The sequence below is a fragment of the Musa acuminata genome, chromosome BXJ1-4 (genome assembly GCF_036884655.1).
Source record: "Musa acuminata AAA Group cultivar baxijiao chromosome BXJ1-4, Cavendish_Baxijiao_AAA, whole genome shotgun sequence".
Taxonomy (NCBI): Eukaryota; Viridiplantae; Streptophyta; class Magnoliopsida; order Zingiberales; family Musaceae; genus Musa; species Musa acuminata.
In genome coordinates this window covers 4,836,558-4,857,100 of record NC_088330.1, presented here as the reverse complement: position 1 = coordinate 4,857,100, position 20,543 = coordinate 4,836,558, and the positions used below count along the sequence as shown (strand labels likewise).

Sequence of the window (20,543 nt, the reverse complement as noted above, 5' to 3'; positions counted from 1 at the left end):
CTACTAAGCAAGCAACTTCATGTTAATATTTTTCTACTGAATTTAAAGATTCATGATGGATTTAATCTATAATGAGTATGTGTTGGCAGAGGGTTTCCTTTACTGATGAGATACTCGAAGTAAACTAGTCATGGGAGTTTATATATGAAATATATATATATATATATATTGGATAAATCTACCCTCACAATTTGCTTATTTGTGGGTTTTGGTTTTGATCATGTAGTCCTATGTTGGAAGTTCATCTCTTAAATGAGCCAATGCTTAGGTATTCCACTGTGCCAAGAAATTTATGCCTTTTAGCTCTCAGAGATCTGTCGATATTATGAGTGGTTTTCACAACAGATGGTGCTGAAAGAGCTTGGTGGCTAATCTGTCCAATGTTGGTCCATTGTTGGTGCTATGACTGCTCTTGTAAATGTTACCATCTTCCACATCATAAAGAGGACATCTTACAACATCATCTTCTTGTTTGCCTCTCGCTGGATGAAGCATCAGTTGTTTTCAGAATCAATTCATGCAAACAAAATGACAAGATCTCAACTTACATTTACAGATTTCCAGTGCTCTGGATGTAGAAACAAGTATGGTCAATAAACCTTTGTATTTGTAGGTGTCTTAGAGTTGATCATTTGTGGTAGGAGTCATAGTTGTAGGTTTATTTATGCAGATAATGATCTTTTGGAGTTCTTAATTATGATAGACTGTCCATTTAGATTATTAGGAAGGTAGGTATTTGAAGCCATGGGAGAACACATTGAACTATCAAGTTCAATCTATTTCATATTTCTGATCTATGTTCAGGAGGAAAGAACTCAACACTATCCATTATGTGAAGGAGAAAATTTATTGTAGCTTTTATATATAACACCCATTTAACCAACCTCACACCTTTTCTTCTTCCCCTTCTTCCTTCATGGCATTCCGTAGCTAAAAATATGGAGGTTTCCTTGGACAGGGAGACAAAACAACACCTACAGCACATCACTCCATGTAAAAAGTACTCTCCTAAGCTCTCACATCCTGTTCCTACCCTACTCTTGCACATATGCATCATGGCAGGTGATGATGAAAAGAATTGCTCCCCCTCATGTCTTGATGTCATTGTGCCCATCTTCCGATTCCTGGCTCATCATCTTCTCGGGAGAATGATTCAGTGTTTGAAATTGCAGGAGGCTTGAGCCGCACTCGCCTCTGCCAAGCCAAAGAGTTGTGTGTGTGTGTGTGTGTCCTCATGATGTTCCATGATGACCATCATACATTCTCCGAGGTACATGGCAAGACCAATCATTCCATCAACCTGCAACTCCATGATGTCAATGGCACGCACCTGCTTGCTTTCCTTTGCTGCACATACATGGCCTGTTCATCAATCGACTCTGTTCCTCCTCCCCCTCAAAGTTCATCTTGAACAGAACAATTCCATCTTGACCATGTTGAGTGTCGAAGCTAATGAGCTGAAAGAACTCAGCTTTCTGAATGCTGACAGCCATGAAGGAAGAAGCCCAAAAATGAATGGCTACCAAGCGGTTGTCTACCCCCATCCTCTGCTGCTTGCACGAGACTCGGCAATGCCAAGTGTGCTTGCTCAACACTAGTCACGGCAAAACATTCCCGGAGAAAGAAGTGAGGATAGAAGAGGACAGCGGTGGCTGGCTCTCCAAGCTACGGTCCACAAGCAATTCCTAGACTCTCTCTCTCTCTCTCTCTCTCTCTCTCTCTCTACTGATTGCTAGTGGAGTGTCCCGATGGAAGAGTGAGAAGAGGGCATGAATTGATGGGCAATGCAGCAGTCGTGGACTTGGTTGTCTTCCAGAACCCGACTATGATGCCCAGCCAAGCATAAAGAAGGGAGTAGGAGAAAAGAGGAGAGGGATAGGTATCATGTGACAAGGACTTGGTTCCACTGTTTTGGCAGTACCTACATAGATCGATTGAGGAGAGACAGAGATACACTTGGGCTGCAGATCGGGCAATTTGGCTCGAACCCAACTCGAGTCGATTTGGGGAAGTCTTCGCCTGACTCGAACCCGACATGAAGTCAAAGTCAAACAAGTGTACACCTTCACTGCGTGTGTGTATAAAACCACCACCCCCGTCGCCTTCCATCACGAGAACGCTGCTGACCGCCTTCACCATTTACCCACGAATCCGACGGTCAAGATTCCCCCGTTACTCCCCGCATGGCCGTCTCCTCCAAATCCGACGGCCCAGATTCAGCCGCCGAGCCCGACGCCGACCACTTCGAGTTCTTCTCCTTCCCCTCACCTCCCGCCATGTGCGCCGCCGCGGACGTCTTCCTCGGCGGAAAGATCCTCCCTTTCGGCGCTCCTCCCCCCAAACGAGCTGAAAACCTCGGCGACCTTTGTTGGCAGGAGACCTACGCCGCTTCCGAGTGCTCCCGCCGGCGCCGCAGGTTCTGGGGCGGCCGTGTGAAGGCCGAGTACCGGAGGCTGAGGAGCGTGTCGGACTGCCACGGGATGGTCCCCCCGCCGGCGGCGAGGCAGCAGCGACCGAGGTGGTACCTCTGCGTGCTCGGGTCGGTGCGGGTGCCGGCGACGATGGACATGAGCGACATCCGGAGCCGGCAGCGCCGGCAGAGCGCGGCGGCGGAGGCAGAGCCGGGGCGAGGGCCGAGCGGCGACGTGGGCCGGGCGACGTGGAGGCTGCTGCGCTCGCTGAGCTGCACGGGGCTGGAGAGCGCCTCCGCCGTCACCGTGCCGTTGCGCTTCGCTGAGCACGCGCAGGACACGTGATCTTTTGTTTCCTGAAACGCGGAGGGGCATTATTGGAAGAGAGACCCACGGGGGGCACTACGGGAAGAGGCCCTGCCATACTTAAATTCCTAAAATACCCTTTTCTTGAAATATTGAATTAGAATGGCATTGAATTAGAAGGAAGAGGGAAGCACAAAGAAGTAATTTACTTGCATTTAAGGAGGCTTTTTGGTGATGTTGATGAATGAAAACACTCTCATATTTATCAAAAATTTGGGACCATTTTTAGTCTTACAATGCACCAAAGTTGGACCATATGATAGCTTCTAGGTGATCATTTAGAACAATAAGTGAGTCTAAGATTGGAAGACTTGACTTGCCACACATTGTAGGAAGGAAATGAGATCATAACCTTAAAAATGTAGTGCTAAATAAAAGCTCTAAATAACCAGATTTTAGCAAGTCACAATTCATAGGCTAAAACATGTGCATATTTCCATCAAAAAAATAATTATATGGAAGGAAAATGACATGTACATATTGAAAGAGTGGCCCTCACCAACACAAGAGAGTAGAGCACATTTTCTATAGTGCTTCTTCTCTTCATAGATCTCCACATGGAGATAGCAGCTTCATTTACTCTTGCAGTGAGCAAGCATCCTTTGGCTCATCAGGTGAAATATGCATCTCCCTATAAATCTAATCTCATCCAAAGAACTAAATAACATCAACAAATGATTGTCAAAATTGCAATGCTGACACTCATTGTCACTCCTTTCTCTAAGTTGTGTTTGTTTCCCTTCCATTAGATTTCAGAAGAAAATTTCAGGAGTCTGGAAATACATGATTTTGAGAATGATGATGATGATAATGATCCCAAACAAGTTTTGATGCATAAGATCATATCAACTATTAACAACTAGAATTAGTTCTCCATGTTCCCTGGATGTATTGGGGAGTGCCAGAGTTGGCAGTGTAGTAGTGCAGATAAACAAGAAAGAATATTCCATGTGGAAGGGATATCTCTGCTTGCTGACAATCTAATGGGTTGTCTTCTCTTCTACCTAAATTAATGCATCAGCATGGCCTACTTCTTGCTGGAATGTGGTATTCATGACTCAGCAATCCTATCTTCTCCCACTTCATCATGTGACAATCAAAGCAATCCATCAGTGATGAAGAATGCTGGGAAGTGGATCTGATTTCTATAAGCATTTCTTCCAAATTATTTCTCCTGATGATTTTTGACAGACTGCACCCCATGAAGCTAAACAATATCATACATATTTTGTTTTCTGACTAAAGAAAGAAATTTCAGAAGTGCAAAGTGAATTGGAGATTAAAATCTTGGTTGCTAATTATGCTTTAATGTCTAATGTTTTGTTAAGAAAAATATTAAGAGGTATGTATATCTTTTATGATTTTATTTCCTTTGTAAATTCTGATATTTTGAAAGCATTTAGTAGAAGATTAAACAAATAAAACTACACAAATAAACATTATGTGATACCTATTTCAAGATTTTCAAATCATCACCCTCAATTTTTAATGTTCTAAAAATACCCCTTAAAAAGTTATCATATTTTTTGTCCAAATCTATATTTTTTCCACTAACTATTTATAGTGTTTTATGAGTTGATTTTTATTCATAAAATATTATAGATTTGATATCACAGTGTTTTTGAAATAAAAAAATATCATGCAATATTTTTTTAAAAGAACACTATATAGTATTTTTATGGATAAAAAATAATTCACAAAATATTGCAAATAATTGGCAAAATAATTTTTTTGGATTTGCATTGGAAAACACTATGAACAGCTTTTGAGAGATATTTTTAAGATTTTTAAAATAGAAGATGATGGTTTAAAAATTTTGAAAAGAGATATCATCTGAAAAAAAAAGAGATATTTTTTTGAACAATCATATATATATATATATATATATATATATATATATATATATATATATATATATATATATATATGTCACAAAGACATGGTTAGTTGTAGTAGTTTAGTTATTTCTTTATGACACCATCAACTCACCATTATCCACACTCACTAGAAGAAGAATCTGTAGATGGTGGTGGGTGGCTTCTCTGCATCCTCTCCCTTTTCCTTTTTAATGTGAAAAATGGAAATGGAGATGATTTTAGGGAGGAGAGGTAGACAGGGACAGGTGGGGGTGAGATTTGGATGGGTGGATAATGGTGCTTCGGAGATAGCCACCGCCCTTACCTCTTCCTCCTTTGCTTCCCTTTAACATAGACAGGAATCCTAAACAAAGAGGAGTAGAGAAACAAAGTTTGTGTCTTGGTGAAGAAAGAGGAGGAATGGCCGTCGCCATGGCTTCCGGGAGCCTCTGTCTGAGGCCCACCGCGAGGGCAGGGGAGAACTGCTTGCCGGGGCTTCGATGCTGTTCCCTCCGCTGCCCCCCTTTCGCGGTTCCAATCGCCTCGAAGATCAGGTTTTGCCTTGGTTACTGCCTCGGTTTCTGCAAATTGATTGGTTCGGTAGCAAGTATCTTTCTTCCTGTGATTCTTTAGGCTTGAAAGTTAGGTTTTTGTACCACGATTCATGCCAATGTTGTGGTGACTGTGGCAGTTCTTGGTTTCATTGTTCAACAAAACTGCATCTTTTGCAGGTCATTGAGGTCTATTGTTCTGGATGAATGTTTGATCTTCACTCTTTGATTGTTGCGTTTATTGTATGCCTTTTTGAGTTATATGATCTTTGGAATTGGACTCCGTTTCAAAAAGTTGAATCTGTAAGTGCCTACTATTGGCTCTAACGGTCAAATGTGATAAACTTTGACACTTACTGCTAAGATTGTTCCAGATTTGTTCACTTGAACGATGCATTTCATTGATTCATTCATGTTTCTCAAGTTATGATTGCATGGAGCTGATCTATTCCTTGGGTTTCTAGATTATATTCCGATGCTGCTATAACTGTTCCTAGAGCAGCATCTCCGACAACTGTTGAGGTAAGAAATCTTAATTTACTATTGTTCAGTACTTGGATCGTTTATGTATCATTCAGAATTTTTGGGTTTACAGGATGGGAGTTCTAATGAGACTGACACAATTCCTACTCCCAAAGTTATCATAGATCAGGACTCAGACCCAGATGCAACTATCGTGGAGATAACCTTTGGCGACCGCCTCGGGACTCTTCTTGACACTGTATGTTGTTGACCTTAAATAGATTGCAGGCATTGGAAGGGCAGCATTGTTCTTCTTCATGTTTATTTCACTAAAAGCTGACAGTTTGTTTTTCCATTGGGAAGATGAAGTCCCTTAAGAATCTAGGCCTAAATGTTGTCAAAGCTAATGTTTACTTGGATTCTTCCGGGAAGCACAACAAATTTGCAATAACTAGCATGTAAGCTCTCTTATAAACTGTTGTCATTTTGTTTTCTGAGATAGTTATCTGAGTGTTAGTGGATGATTCTTTCCTGCTACTGTTTGCAAATTGTGATAGGTTTGTTTTCTACAGCAACCTGATGTATCACTACTGATATGTTCTTCACACATCAGCCGTAGCTTTGGTTCTTGCAGTTGCTTATATGTATCAAGGATTGCTAAGTTTAGTGAAATGGGGCTGTGCAGGTCAACCGGCCGCAAAATTGAAGATCCAGAGTTGCTAGAAGCAATACGCTTAACAATTATAAACAATTTGATCGAGTATCATCCGGTACAATGATTGGTGTTTTTTTCTGTACTTTTCTTGTGTTCATGTAAATATATTAAAACAAATTTCCTCATATAATCTGATGTTTATATTGGTTTTTCCAGGAGTCTAGCAGCCAATTGGCAATGGGAGCAACGTTTGGAGTTGAGCCTCCTACACAAGAGGTTCTCTCATTATACATATGCAAAGAACTCATAGATTCCATGTTGAAGGACCAAAATGCTTAAATACATCTTTAACCTATAGCTTTTCTGAAAATAGAGGAGACATCTAAAAAAATTCACATAGATTCAGTGCCCCTATTTCTTCCTTGTTTTCTTGGATATTGCTTTTGTAGAGTAATTTAAGGGAGAAAAAGACAATTTTCTCTTCCGTCATTGACTGTTCGTGTCTAGACATATATATCTTGTGAGGTTGGCCTATCCTTTCAAGGTAATTTCTACAACTTAGCTCGGCTTGCGGGGGCTGCATGCATCATGTTTGTCTTATATAGAAATAAGTAAGATTTGATTTCCAAAAACTGAGCTACATGGCTAATTATATCACATACTTAGAAACCAAACTTATCTTCAGATGACTCCAAATTCCCTCCAAACTAAAGTTAAGACTCATTCCAAGGAAAAATCCTGATTACCTACAAAACATACAAACCAATAATCTGTCACTCCGCACATGCAAACAGCCTGACAACAAGAAGATATATAATTATTTGGAAGTGTGATGTTCCAATGCTTCTATGTCTGCAGATGTCCTTGTCAAATCTGTAATGTTCCTGAAAATTTGCTCCCGACTTTGTTCCTTTTAATGAAACAATTCAATTACTCCTCTCTGACCAGAGAAGATGTACGATAGCTTTTAACAAGTCTTTCAATGTTGATATCAGGATTCTTCCCTTATAATGACTCATAAGCCACCTAATTTCACCTTTCAGAGACAGAATGGCTCTTTTGTATTCTAGCTGCATATATGCTTTGCAGTACACATATAACATCATCTTAATCATAAGTTGTAACTTATTAGTGAGATTCTTGGTTCGTCATCATTTAGATTTCTAGTTCCAGTTGTTTCAAGAATTAACTTCTAATCGTTGCTTTCTGTGTTCAGGTTGATGTGGATATTGCTACCCATATAGAAGTTTATGATGATGGGCCTGACCGAAGGTATACATATTTGAGCCATTATTTCTCTGATTCTGTGATCAGTAGACATAAACTAGAGTCTGCCATCTTAGACGACGACATTCCTTCAACATTATGAAGTTTCATATCCGATGACCTAATCTTCACCTCCTTTGTCCTACCAATATAGACAACAAGAACAATGACAACAACATCGACAACACATTGTTATTTCCTAACGACTTGGGGTTGGCTACATAGATCATTTACCACCATTAAGCTCTATTTTGGATAATATCACTAGCCAAACTAAGAGAAGCAAGAATAAAAGATGTATAAACTTTTTATTATCTTATAAAAAACGGTCCTACTTGTTTGATTTTATCATAGGGTCTTACTGATACTATTCTATGGTTAAAAAAAAAATGACATTTAACTTACTTGAATTTAGGTCATTTGCTCACTGTGCTTTTGATTACCCAGATGGCATGAAATCCAACATGTGAGTGATATATGAGTTGGGGTTTAAGTTCTTAGATGAGAGCAATTGCCTGATTTTAGTTGTAAAACATCCGACAACTATTTTAATTGATGACATTGAGCTCCAGATCAACAAAGAAATTACTTAGGATTGTTCTTTTTGGGTTTGAAACCCCATGTAAGTGTCATTCACATGTTAGATTTTATGGCATGTTAGTAAGCGAAAATCCTAGAGTGAGTCAAGTGCCATTTTTTGGACCATGATTGCAGTAATGTCAAATTGGGGCTAAACCACATGTAGATATATTGTAATATCCTTTTTTAAACAGATCTGGATCACATTTTTATGGTTGTTGCATTATGGTTATCCTTTTAATTCTTACATTCAAAACAAAAATTCCTCTGGCCCTTGAAGCTGCACTTTTTGTTGAAAGATGATAGACATATATCTTTGTTCTCATTAATCCCTTTTTTACAATTCATTTGTAATGATATTTATATGGAACCCTCCTTGATCCATTTTTCCAATATTAGCCATTCTCTTTTGTTTAACTTTGAAGGATGTCTAAACATATACAAAATGACTTTACTTTTATCTACTGTATTTATTTTGGATTACATGCCTTAAAATGAAATGCATACTCCTATGAATTCAGATAGCATCTCATATGCCAGGATTTTTTCAATCACGTGGATGACCAATTTGTCTTAACTATATCATTTTGAATATAATTTGATGCGACTTCTGTGGAATCGAATCTTCAGGAACTACTACTCTGTTTAAGTAGCAGTTTTTTGGCTGTAAACAACTCCTGCTAAGAGAAGAGAAACAAGAATAAGAATAATATCTTTTTTCTACTTAGGACCTTAATTTGCTTTATCTGACACAAAGCGAATTTAAGGATCAACTATAACTTGTGGTCATCAGAACTAAACATATATATTTCTTCGGAAAGCAATGTATTTGATGGCTTAAAATGTTTGGAGTTCAGCACATGTGAAGTGCCTTCATAGGCAATCCGTTCGCAAACTCGAAAAACTCTGTAAACTCACATTTCACAATTGATGTGCATTCACTTTTTGCCATTCAGCTTACTCGTTGTGGAGACAGCAGACTATCCTGGGTTGCTGGTAGATCTGGTTAAGATCATCACTGATATAAATATCACAGTCCAGTCTGGAGAGTTCGATACCGAGGTATAATCTTTTACAAGATGATTGAATCATCATACTACATATTCTGATTCGAACTCTTATCTCTTTTAGGGACTGTTGGCTAAAGCAAAGTTCCATGTAAGTTACAGAGATAAACCAATCATTAAGCCTCTGCAGCAGGTGATCATCTTATTCTCTGCACTTGTCTAAATATTGACGAGCTTCTTTACATCTGAATTGATGTTAATATCATCCTCTGTTATATGTTCAATAGGTTCTCTCAAATAGCTTGCGTTATTTCTTGAGGAGGCCAACAACGGAGGAGGCAAGCTTTTAGGATTTTTCCAAACATGACAGATGTTTACCACAAAGAATTGGTATTATGGTCTGAATATTTTTCATTGGAAGCCAACAAATCTGTATTGAACCAAAATTTCTCAATCTATATATAGTCAGCATTTTTCCGAATGCAACATAGAACAATTATGTCATTCTCCTATTGGATCATCGAAAACCTTTTTCTTCTTTAGTTGTTGCAGTAATTCCATCAAGGAATGCTAACTCATCTGTTTGCCAATCATAGCAAAGCAGAACTAATCTCATCATCTTCTTCTTCTCTTTCTCTCTGGGGTTCCCAAAACAGGTTCACAACTCGACGTCGATACCATGATCGAAGCCGGTGGAAGCCATGGAAGGAAAGTGCTCCTTACCTTGGCGGAGACCACTGCCTGCCATTTGCACGCAGGTATTTGGTGAAGGTAAGTGTTCTGTGAGTGAGGACTGATTTGATGCGCTTCCAAATCTTTGTCCACGAATCACGTGACAAAACTCGCGCATCGCACCCTGGCTTGCGTCGATCAGGCAAATGCGACTTTTAAAGTTTTACGTGTTGGAGAGTCATTGATGGTTTGATGTACCAATTAATAGGAGAGTCATGCGACTTTTAAAGTTGCTTTAAGATTGGAGGAAGTGATCGAGTCGATGGATATGGAGCCGTCGATGAAGCACGGGAAGAAGATCTCATTTCTCTCCTTTGTAGGGCGGCGTCGTATACGCCGGAGCGGACGGCTTTGAATTCGGTTGTTCTCCGGCCCTTCTCCTTCCTTCCTTGACCATTCTTGCCCGCTCCTCGTCCAGGTGCGCGCACAAGACCCGATCATGTCGGTGGAATGCTCTCGCCTTTTATCTTCTCATGAGCAATCCACAGCTCGATTTGGAATGGGGCGTCGGGAAGCTCTAGTTATTGATTGTTTCCCCTCTTTTCCCTCCCTTTTTGGACTTGTCTGCATTTCGGCTCGATTCTTTATGTATGCGATTGGCTTCAAGGAAAAAAGAAGCAATTTTCCCTTTTTCTTCTCCTTCGGTAGAGATGTAAACATGATCAGTTGCTCCGAGATAAGGTCAAGATGATGCATCCAACCTAAGCTTCATGGATCGGTTTCTGCTGAGTTGAGTAGCTCCCGATGGCCCCATTACTGTCTTTATCACACGAGAAGGATCCTGCGGACTCACCTCAGTCTCTCTGCTTTACGTATTAAGGACTTAGGGAGGCATTTCGTCGAACAGATGTTGTTAGTTCATATCTTTTAATCTGGGCATGATTATAAAGAGTAGTTCTCGTTTAACACGATATGTTCCGCTTTGGTTTGGTCTAGTTGATTTCCATACTACAGCATCGTTCCTCAAAGAGAATTTACCTAAGTGAGAGGGAAGAAAGAGACGGTGTATTTTCGTTCAGATATTATTGAGATAGATAGTTGGCAAGCAGTGAATTGCTCTTTGAACTTGTTGACGATCATTAGAGCTCCATGATTGCAATAAAGGAAAACCAACTGTGCTACATTATTGTACCTTATCGATGTCCTTGAAGCAATGGATGGACCCATTTTCAAGTTTTTGTCAGGTATACACATGATTGGTTTCTTATGAGTTACTGCAGTGTCTTCCATCCTTGAACTTATTTGCAGATGATCACCTGCAGCTCTGCTCACCCTGGATTAATCATGGAGAAGATGATTTGGGCACCTACTCTTCATTCTCACCTGGAAGCACTGTCCATGCAAAGTTCAAAACAAGCTTAGCTATCTGGGAGACCACATCAATGACACCCCCATTGGCACTTCTTCAAGCTGAAAGCTGGACACTTCAATGGTGTGGAAAGAAGAAGCTCACCAAGTTCTTACTCTTACAAGGTATCTGAGGGTTTAGGTATTTTTACAAAGAGGATCAGTGTCTCAGCAAATGATGTGTGAAAGGTACCTGATCTACTGCTAATGGTTAATCATTTCTGCAAAATATTTACTCCCACTAACTCCATCTTTTTCACCTTTAAAGATACCCCTTAGGTCATATTGATTGCTGTTTTTGAAAAAAAAAAAAAAAATCAAGTGACACTGTTCCATCAATATGATCTACTTGAGACACTACACATGGATCTTCATAATATACGAGCAATTACATAGTCATATTTATTTGACTTAAAGGCTTCTTTATAAGGAACGACTATGATATTTAGATTATATATATGTAACTAGCCATTGGTATTCTTAAACTTGATGACCTTTTGCACTTCAAGTCAAACTATATAGAGCAGAGAATGCAGCATGATAGACTGTTACATGTTAAGAGCCATTCTTTTTAATGAAAAAGGGATAGATTTGCGCATCTTGTTACTCATGAAACACTGCGATGAACATCTTGACATGCTTGATGTGAGTGCTTGACAACAGAACAAGGTACACCTAGCTGCAAGCATGTATCAGTCAAATACATATTCAACTAAATAGTATGTGATGACATGTGTTGATCCTCAAGTGAGTAAAGTGGTCTTTTATTCTCAGAGGACATTGTTAATGCTTTTAATTTCCTAAAAAGTTGAGCATGATGATGCAACAAAGAGATCAAATTACAGTGGAAGTTTGCGAGAATTAGCTATATACATGATCTTGAAGAGATTACAAGATACTTTCTCACTGCAGGATTTGTGGAGAGATGTTAAATGCACACAATCGTTGCATCATTCTCCTGTGACAGGCTCCATTCTGTGAAGTTTTTGCCCGGACTGAGCCAGAAAAGGAGTGCTTGCTTCTAATTCTAATACAACTTCACCATCAGTTGACTCTCATTGACTTTTGCCATTGCCTAAGGCAAGCATGTACCTCATTGACACAGGTATTCTTTGTCTTGTTGTCCATGAAGAAATAAGGACATGCCAGTTTCCTTCAAGGTTTATTTTGCTGTTGATCTTGCAAGCATAACCAGAAAGTATTTTCGATTGATTTTGCTGTATTTTTCTTAAACATGAAAGTTTCACCTGTATTACAATTTGCTTTATAACCATATTGTTTTTAGGAGCTGCAGAACCAAGCCCTCTTGTTTTTGATGAAGTTACCATCAACTACAACTGAGAGCAGAAGGGGGGAAATGAATGAAAATTAAATCTGCTACATTATGACTTAATATTTGCAAGGCATACATGTCTCCTCACAAGTAGAGAGTGTTGAAGCTTGGCAAACAACTAGTGGCATGCACCTCCAAGGTTCTTGTTTACACCCCTTATGTCAGTTCTGCAAAACCAGAAAACCGGGCTTTTTACCTTGAGTATATCTCTCTATTCTAAAGATCCATCTATCTCTCTACACATTTTTGTAGATTGATGCTGTATGTCAATGTACACAACGAAAGAGAGAGAGAGAGAGAGAGAGAGAGAGAGAGGAGGTACGGCATTGAGAGAGACTTGGGGTAAATGGTACTGTTGGTTGGACTCATGTGATGGCATTTATAGAGGCCTTGGTGTCTTGGCTCCCTGGAGCACATGGTAGGGTTTCGGCACAGCAGAAGGGTGCATGTGCCACCATGTGCTGCTGCACCAGCACCAAGCTTCCCCTTCCTTCCTTCAATGTCTGAGCCCAGATCATACGAAGAGGGTTTTGCCACATCCCTTGGAAATGGTCCTGCTGGTTCTACTCTTTGGCCCCATCTATTTCGCCTTCTGTCCACTGCCTCTACTTATTTGTGTCTCTTCCAAATCTGTCCCTCCGCCATTCATTTATTTTTCGCTTATGGACTGATTCTCCATGTCTCAGAAGACTGCATTGTTATAGGCAATCCATCTTGGCTTTTCTGCTCTCACCAACTCCTTATATGTAAGCCATTCTTCGACCCTTGTCATCATTTCAAGCTACAACAGGGTAAACCAGATAGATCTCTCTCTCTCTCTCTCTCTCTCTCTCTCTCTCTCTCTATTGCATTACTTATTCGTCAACATCATCATAACTTAACCTGTTTGTGATAATTGCGTTCTTTGATATCTGCAGTGGCAGCCACCTTTCTTCAACTGGATGCAGCGCATGCCGAGAAGGAGGCTGATGCCGATTCATCTGAATCAAATGCTTCAGCTCATGCAAGCTTCTTACATGATTATGTTGGTTATCTGTTGCCAGCTCTCGCTACAGCCTTTCATAGTTTGAGTTCTTGCACTGCAACAGAAGATGAGAAGATCGAAAAGGCAGTTAGATTCGAAGTTGACATGGCGCTGGTGCTATCAGCCAGTGAATTCAAATGGAGCCGAGCCTTGAGAAACAAGCTCGAGCATCATAGTCACAAGACGAAGCTTTGCCGATCTCCTACAACATCCATTTTATGAGTAAGTGCCATGGCATTATCCGAAAGCTTCGTCCCTCCTGACCTTACTCGGTTGTTTCGAGGTCTGTAGCTCATGTCGATGCGCTCAGGTCTAGAAATCCAACCCTGAGGAGCTGCAGCAACAAGAGTAGAGGCAGCGATGGATTCGACCCACGCATGCGAACTCTGAGGAGGATTTTGCCCGGAGGGAGCACGATGGGTCTGCATGAGTTGCTATTTGAAGCCAAGAGTTACATGGTTTGCCTACAGCTATAGGTGAGCGTCCTCAGGGTTCTTGGTGAGATCCACTGAGCTCTTCTTCCTCAAAGGCTTCAGTTTGATACTGTACACAACAATGTAAACGTAGTTCAGAAAGCTACTCTGTAATTATAATTTGAGAATGTAAGTTTGATCAATGTAACACGTTCATCTAGTGAATAAAATTATGCCTCAAAAGAAGTGGTTTTTATGAAGGTCAACGTAGTACTGTAAGTAAATAATATGATTTATAATGTGTAAATAATATGTTATCCTCACTTTATATAATAAAGAATATGTTCATATTTTTTATTTTTAATATTGAAATATATGTTTTTCAAAAATATTGATTAAGTATGCATAAGCATTAATGTTGACATTAAGCATAGCACAAGAAGCCAAAAGTGTGTTAGCGGACTTGAATATAAGGTTAAATTATAATAATAAGTATACATATTGATAATTGAATTGTAATCGATCTGAATTTTAAATCTTGAATAAGTTAAACATAATTAAAATAAGAAAGTTTAGTTTTTAAACCTCATGTATATAGGGTAATAAGATACTTAGGTAATAAAAAATTAAATGAGGATACAAATGAGACACGAGTATTATACTAAATGTTAAGATATATAAGTGAGATTGAATGATGAGTTTAAATCAAAAATATCATTTTTGTTCTAACCAAACTAAACAAAATTAAAGTTGTTGCAACATTAAAATTATATTAGTAAAAAAAAAAACTTGAAATGAGGCCTAATGAGATTGAACCTTGTACCGAAGGCAACCTCTTAAGCACCTTTATTTTAATTTTGGTATCATCATTCTCTTTTTCTTTAGTCATTCTCTTAATTTCTCTCGTGAGGTCATGAACTAGCTCAAACGATCGAGGTAAGAAAAATATAATTCTTCCCTTACTATACCTAGGATTTTGATTTTACACATTATAGGCTGATTTTCCAACTAGTTTTGAGTAACCTATACTTCAAATTTATCTTTAATTTTTTGATATTTTTAAATAATTCTCTTATGGTTCTAAAGCCTCTAGTATGACTTTAATATGAGATTGGTGCATAGAGTTATTACTATCTTGATCTAAGATACTTAGAATCTCCTATTTTTGAGAAAAAAAATTATTCAAGCTAAATTAATCTCCTTCTGGGATATGATTAGATTTTGGGCATTTGATATATTTAAAAAAGTTCCTTTAGAGTTCTATGACATTTGGAATTGAGTGAATAGTGCAGTAAGATATAAAATTTATAAGTTTAGATAGTCCTAACACAGTCTTAACATAATAGAATAGGTATTAGTAGTTAAATTAGAAGGATAGTTTAACCTTCAAATAATTTGGTTTTAAGCTAAATTTTGATGTGTATGTATAGTTTTATATGTTTCCTAGTCTTCAACAAACTTTTATGGTGATTCAAAATTGTTTGATCAACTATAATAGTGAAGTAAAATTTCTTTATAGAATTGTACAATGATTTATTTGATACTAATAAATTCATTTGTTTATACAGTGAATTATTCAAAAATTAGTAGTGAAATATAGATAAATTTTTAGGTTAAGTATAATATATTTTATAAGAGATTTTATTAATTTTTTTATGAATTATTTGAAATCAATAATTTGAGAGGTAGAATTCTTAATTAAGGTTTCTCATTATCCTATACTTCCATTTTGATATGTGTATCATTCCCTAAGACACTCGATTATTAAGAAACATGGTCTTTCATTGATATCATTATTTTTGGGTTCAATTATTGTGGTTGTACAAATTATGATTATATAATTTACTATAAAATAGTGGTTGTATAAATTATCGTATACATAAGGTATTTTGAAAGGTAGGTTCGACGAATATGATCGCTATAAGCTAGTTATAAGCTAAATATGAATACATATATTTTGTAAGTATAAAAATATATGAATTACGATAAAAATGTCATATATTGATGCATATATATTGACATATAATATGAGAGTGCATATATTTTTTATGATGTACCATGTGAGAGTGCATGAATACATTATGATATGCAGTGCATATATATATTATGATGTGCGGTATAAAAGTACATGTATATATTATGATGTGCTATATGGAGTGCACGTATGTGCTATGACGTGTGATATAATAGTACACATATATATTATAACGTGTGATGTGAGAGTACACGTATATATTATGATTTATGGTGTGAGAGTATACATATATATTACGATGACATGCGGTATGGAAGTGCACATATATATTATGATATGAGATATAAAATTTTATGAATTTACTATATTTTCTACATATTCATATAAGCATTCTAAATTATTTCGACATATAATTTTACTTCTTTATTTCGCATATGTTATATTGTAGTGTTATAATAGGATGTTTATTGTTAATTGTCTTATGATTATGATTTAAAATATTATATCAATGACATGATATATGTTCACTCGAATGAAGCTATAAAGACTTATATTTACTTACTAATTACTAATTATAAATCTTATTTTTATAGGTAAAGATATTAGCACTCTACCCAAGTGATTGGGTAGGGAAAGGAGTACATGCAACCTCATGCAGATATAGACGATGACCAGTATATATTTTGTGTGTATAAATTTTGGACCTATTATATTTATAATTTTCTTTGATTCGATAGGATAAATATATACTAGGGTCAAATACAAGAGAAACCCTATCATTTTGTTTAGTAATTAGTATATTTTAATTTTAAGATTGTTTACTTTTTGTTATATTCATATCGATAGTAATAATATATATTAAAATACGACATCCTATTTTAATAGGATATGAGTGAAACTAGAAATAAAATGTTATATGTAACAAGTAACATGTAACCTAGAAAATGTGCTTCTTCCCAGCCTCCTAGTGCAAATAGTCCATAATTGAAAACACAGAATTCTAAAAAGAAAACTCTCTGATCTTTCAGTCTCATTGCTTCAGAATCAAGAGAATAAGATCCTCAATCTCTGTATTAATTGTTGGAGGTGGTCAAAACGGGTTTTGAACTTGGTGGAGAGATTGCAGCAGGCTACTCAGAGAAGAAGGGGTGAGTCTTGTCAATGGAGGGCAAAGACTACTGCAAATCCTCACCTCCAAAAGCTTCTGAAATGGCACTAAAATGGCTGACATCAGTGGGAGTCAAAGTGCTTTTGGATCAGTTGATCAACTTAAGACTCCATCTAAAGAGGGAGATCAGAGATTTCACAATAACTTCAGTTGTAAGAACTATTGAAAAGCTGATTGCCACTTCAACTGTGTGAGTAGGCCATCGGGTTGAACATGGGCTTAATGGTAGGTTGATGGTTGATGAGAATTGACAGTCAGATGCCAAAAGATCATCTTTGCCATTGGAGACATAATTGATGTTCCTATAAGCATACCCTTTATTGATCTTTCATGACAAATTGTGAGGATGATATATCACATTAGTGATGTATATGAGGTCTAGCTCAATAGAGACTCCACACCATGATGTACTTTAAGTTCAATTCATAGATAACTCTCGATTTCTCGTCGCATTTAGTTACTATATTTGCTCCAATAAAAAAAATTAACATATATAATTAATGAATAGACACAATTAAAACTTTATCCTATAAGCATCAGATTAGTTATTTCTACAACAGGTCCATCTAGTCATAGATACATATATCAAAATAGTTTCACTAAATCTCAATTCTTCAACCATATGATGATAACCAGTTTTCCAAGGTTTGGTTTGTGTATTTTTTTTTTGATATTTACTGCAAAGAAGGTGATGGGCACTATTTGTCCACAATCCAATGCAGCAAAGGTTAGTGGATCACAAATCACAGCATAGTCATATAGATATTAAGCCAAAGCAAGTGGAGTGGTTTGTAGTTCTTCCTACAGGAGTGGTTGAAGCAGCCAATTCTTTTGCTGCTTTGATTATGTTCATATTATGTAGATTAATGTTTTCCACTGACCAGAAAAGAAAATTACTAACAGGCAGGTGATGATGCCATGTATCCACAAATCGATGCAATCAAAGCTTGCAGGTGGGGGAGACTTAAATATAGGAGGAAGGCAACAGTAGTACAACACTGGACCCTTCTGAAAGCTTCATCTTTTACTCTACTGCTCCTTTTAAATGCCTACACTTTGGCTTTGGCTTACATTTCAACCCATTTGTGCTCTTCAACTTGGCAGTGCCAATTACAAGCCCCTGTCAGTTTGTCTTTACTCAGAGGTGGAGAGTGGCACAATTTAATGGAGAGACTGACACTGTCAAGAATGGAGCATTCTAAGATTGTATTTTTGTCCATTGAAGCTGAAAGTAGGAGATGAGTTCATTACCAGAATGCATGTACCAGTTATTTCCTTGGGTGTGAGGAAGGTGACCAACTTCCACATGGAAGGGGTGTTTATGAAGCTTACTCAGGGCAGCATGCAGCCATGGCTGTCTTCCTAGGATTCCTGACTCATGAAGTGACTTGATGAATTAGCTGATGTGCTAAGTGTTAGGCTTCTTCATTGGCAGAAAAATAATTTGAATGGTTTTCACTCGAGCTTCAAACAAAAAGAGGAGTCTCGGATAATAGTCCGATTTGATTCTGATTATAGTCGTCACGAACATAGTTGAAATTACCTAAACAGTATCACATACAAGCGATAATTATTAGCAAAACGAGATTTGTAAAGAAGAAAGAAGCGAATAATGGACAAAGGATCAATCATCACTCCACAAAGCAAGCACGGATTGACCGAATAACATTTCTGATCTAGATCTATCAAATTTCTCGTCTTATGAAATAACATTATTTAAGTGTGTATATATATATATACATATACATATATATATATATATATATATATATATATATATATATATATATATATATATATATATATATATATATATATATATATATATATATATATATACATACATATATATATATACATATATATAATTCTTTCCACCTTATCACTATTTTTTTTGTGTCCAATTTGATCAAATGACATGTGAAAAGAATTCAAAACTTTGAACTGAAGTGACTGCTGCTTATTGATGTATGTGTATTGAGAGTAGAGGGATCAGATCCTGAGAAAACTACTATCTTCATGCTTGTCCTGAAGCTTGTTTTAGTTCTAAATACTGTGATGTTTTCCCCACAAAAAATTTACAGTGTTGGGATCAAATTTGGCTCATCCATTATCGAAGTCCATCTCCAAGCCACCCAAAGACAAGGCAAATTATGAGCACACTGTAATGGGCCATATCAAGTTGTAGACATGCAGCTTTTTCTATCCGCAGGCCACCGGCAAAGAACTCATTGTCCAATTGTACGTACAAATCATGTTGCCACCTTGTCTCCGTCTCCTCACACTGCAAGAAGTATCAACCAGAACTCAAACCATATCTTCTCATCTCAATGTCGGATCAAGTTGGCTCTCATGGTGGTGTTCTATCGAGAGTTATCCTGAAAAGCTCTCAAGTGGTGATTGAGTTTTGTGTTCTTCCTGTCTTTCTTTCGTTTTGTTCATGTTAGCAGATCAGCTCGTGAAACAGAGCAAAACTGGTTGAATGCTTCGCATCAGTCGGTCGTATCTCTGAATTGATGGTAGATTAAACCATAATACATCAAGAATTGATTGTTAGTGGACTGCCTAAATTTCAACCAGATTGACAGTGCCAAAGAGTCATTGAATGCAATTTGGATGTGGGCATTGCATCCAACTCTTAGACAATCGGAAAGTGCCAAACCTGAGACTGCAGTTGCATCTCAAATGTTTTGTTCCCATCTTCCTCGTGGGCTTCGAAAGCGAGTGCTGCGGAGAAGGTGAAACAATAGAATCCTATGAAGCGATGTTTCACTGGGAAGATGGCCAAAAGGAATGGTACATTTCCTCCTTGCTACCTGGGATGGTTGAAAAGTAGGACAACCAATTCCCTTCTCTTAATTATCTACGTACGCATGGGAACTAATCCTCTGTCATTTCCTCTTGGCCTGACACGAGGAAGTCCTTCTCTTCATTGCTTGCTCATCAATGATGGCAAGCTGCTGGTAAAAAAGGACCTGGATGCAGTGAGAGTGATCATTGGTTCGTTTATCCTCTGTACCATCAAATCCAACTGGAATGCTTCTGATCCTGAATCCAGATCTGTTTAGGTGAAACTAACAATCTCAAGATTTGCTTGTGCATGCAGAGATTGCAAAATGATAGATGGATAAAGATTTGGGTGTGAAAGACCAAAAAAGCACAAAAAAGATATCTTTGCTTGCAACCTAAGGTAGAGAGTAATGAGTGGGAACCAAACAAAAGGTAAGAGTAATGGCTGGAGCTGCAGAGATTGGTGGGACATATGGAAATTATGCACAGAATTGTGGGGTGGGAGGGTCCTCTCTTGTACAATGCATGGATGAATCATACATTTCGACACTTGTTACGACATTTACGGTTCATGTAGATCTCTCGTTGGTATATGTATGCAATTTAAC

The 20,543-nt window shown here is 37.8% G+C and overlaps 2 protein-coding genes and 1 long non-coding RNA gene across 3 annotated transcripts; all 3 read left to right on the top strand.

Moving 5' to 3' along the window:
- The first annotated feature begins 2,183 nt into the window (after nucleotides 1-2,183).
- On the top strand, nucleotides 2,184-2,756 carry LOC135672024 (uncharacterized). Its single transcript, XM_065180477.1, has one exon. It carries the CDS (start codon nucleotides 2,184-2,186, stop codon nucleotides 2,754-2,756), a length of 573 nt encoding a protein of 190 aa, XP_065036549.1.
- Nucleotides 2,757-4,768: 2,012 nt separating this feature from the next.
- Nucleotides 4,769-9,634, top strand: LOC135642981 (ACT domain-containing protein DS12, chloroplastic-like). The gene is made up of 10 exons (XM_065159466.1): nucleotides 4,769-5,187; nucleotides 5,649-5,706; nucleotides 5,780-5,905; nucleotides 6,010-6,104; nucleotides 6,332-6,416; nucleotides 6,518-6,577; nucleotides 7,518-7,573; nucleotides 9,103-9,208; nucleotides 9,278-9,346; nucleotides 9,441-9,634. The coding sequence occupies exons 1-10, from the start codon at nucleotides 5,054-5,056 to the stop codon at nucleotides 9,501-9,503; spliced, it is 852 nt and encodes a 283-aa protein (XP_065015538.1). The 5' UTR covers nucleotides 4,769-5,053; the 3' UTR covers nucleotides 9,504-9,634.
- A 1,441-nt stretch (nucleotides 9,635-11,075) lies between these two features.
- LOC135642989 (uncharacterized) lies at nucleotides 11,076-14,262 on the top strand. The gene is made up of 4 exons (XR_010498112.1): nucleotides 11,076-11,421; nucleotides 12,145-12,337; nucleotides 12,518-12,704; nucleotides 13,483-14,262. It is a non-coding gene; the product is annotated as an uncharacterized LOC135642989 (long non-coding RNA).
- Nucleotides 14,263-20,543: the final 6,281 nt, after the last annotated feature.